General features: G+C 72.2%; 1 protein-coding gene across 1 annotated transcript; it reads left to right on the top strand.

Annotated features, from left to right (window-relative positions):
* Positions 1-25: 25 nt before the first annotated feature.
* MNEG_16505 (hypothetical protein) lies at positions 26-460 on the top strand (the record flags this gene model as incomplete). Its single annotated transcript, XM_014035025.1, has 1 exon — positions 26-460. A coding segment is annotated over one exon (435 nt), but the record flags the coding sequence as incomplete, so codon positions are not given.
* Positions 461-841: the final 381 nt, after the last annotated feature.

The raw sequence follows: 841 nt of genomic DNA, 5'->3' as shown, positions 1-841 counted from the left end.
GGCGTGGGTGGCTGGTGTTCCGCAGGAAATCGGGCGGCGGTTTGGATACTATGATTACAAGGGACAGCAGGAGTGGGCGCGGTCGCTGACGGAGGGGCAGCAGCAGCACCAGCAGCAGCAGCAACAGCAGCAGCAGCAGCAGCAGCAGCAGCAGCCGCGGGTCGGCGCGAAGCGGCCGGCGGACGGACCCCCGGCGCCGGGCAACGGCGGCGGCGGCGGCGGCGGCGGCGGCAGCGACCCTGTTGGGTATGGCCTGGGCAGCGGCGGCGGCGGCGGTCGCGGCGGCGGGGGCGGCGTTCTCGTGGATGGTGGCGGGCGGCAGCTGCTGTGCTATGATGACGACATTCTGGACGCCCCAGGGGCGGCGGTCGCGCCCGCGCCGGCGCCGGCGGCGGCGCGAGCACCGGCAGCGGGGCCGGGGGCGGGGCCGCAGTATGCGCCGGATGACGAGGATGACTAAGGGGAGCACGGGCTGCGCGGTCCCGTCCTCGCCCTTGTCGATTTTGGGCACGCAAGGGCGGGGAGGGGGCATGCGCCTCAGCGCACCTTCCGACTCGGCACGCGTGTCATCGGACCACGAACCATGGACCGGCTTGCCGTGGCTGTCTTGCTGTTCCCGCCTCTCGTCGTGCCTTCAAATCCCGCTCGTTTGATTTCCTTTTGGGGGACTTTGTCCTGTATTTGCTGCATACCATGGTCCCAAGGTCGCGGTCGTTTTTTAGCCTCAAGCGGTCGCTGGCAGCCCTGCTTTCGAGGGCGCCAGCCCGCCCGCCCCGCGCGCGCCGCGCAGGCGCCAAGCGGGCGCCGAGCGGGGGCCGAGCGGGCGCCGAGCGGGGGCCGA

The sequence above is a fragment of the Monoraphidium neglectum genome, assembly GCF_000611645.1.
Source record: "Monoraphidium neglectum strain SAG 48.87 unplaced genomic scaffold scaffold06440, whole genome shotgun sequence".
Classification (NCBI taxonomy): Eukaryota; Viridiplantae; Chlorophyta; class Chlorophyceae; order Sphaeropleales; family Selenastraceae; genus Monoraphidium; species Monoraphidium neglectum.
This window is presented reverse-complemented; position numbering and strand designations above follow the sequence as displayed.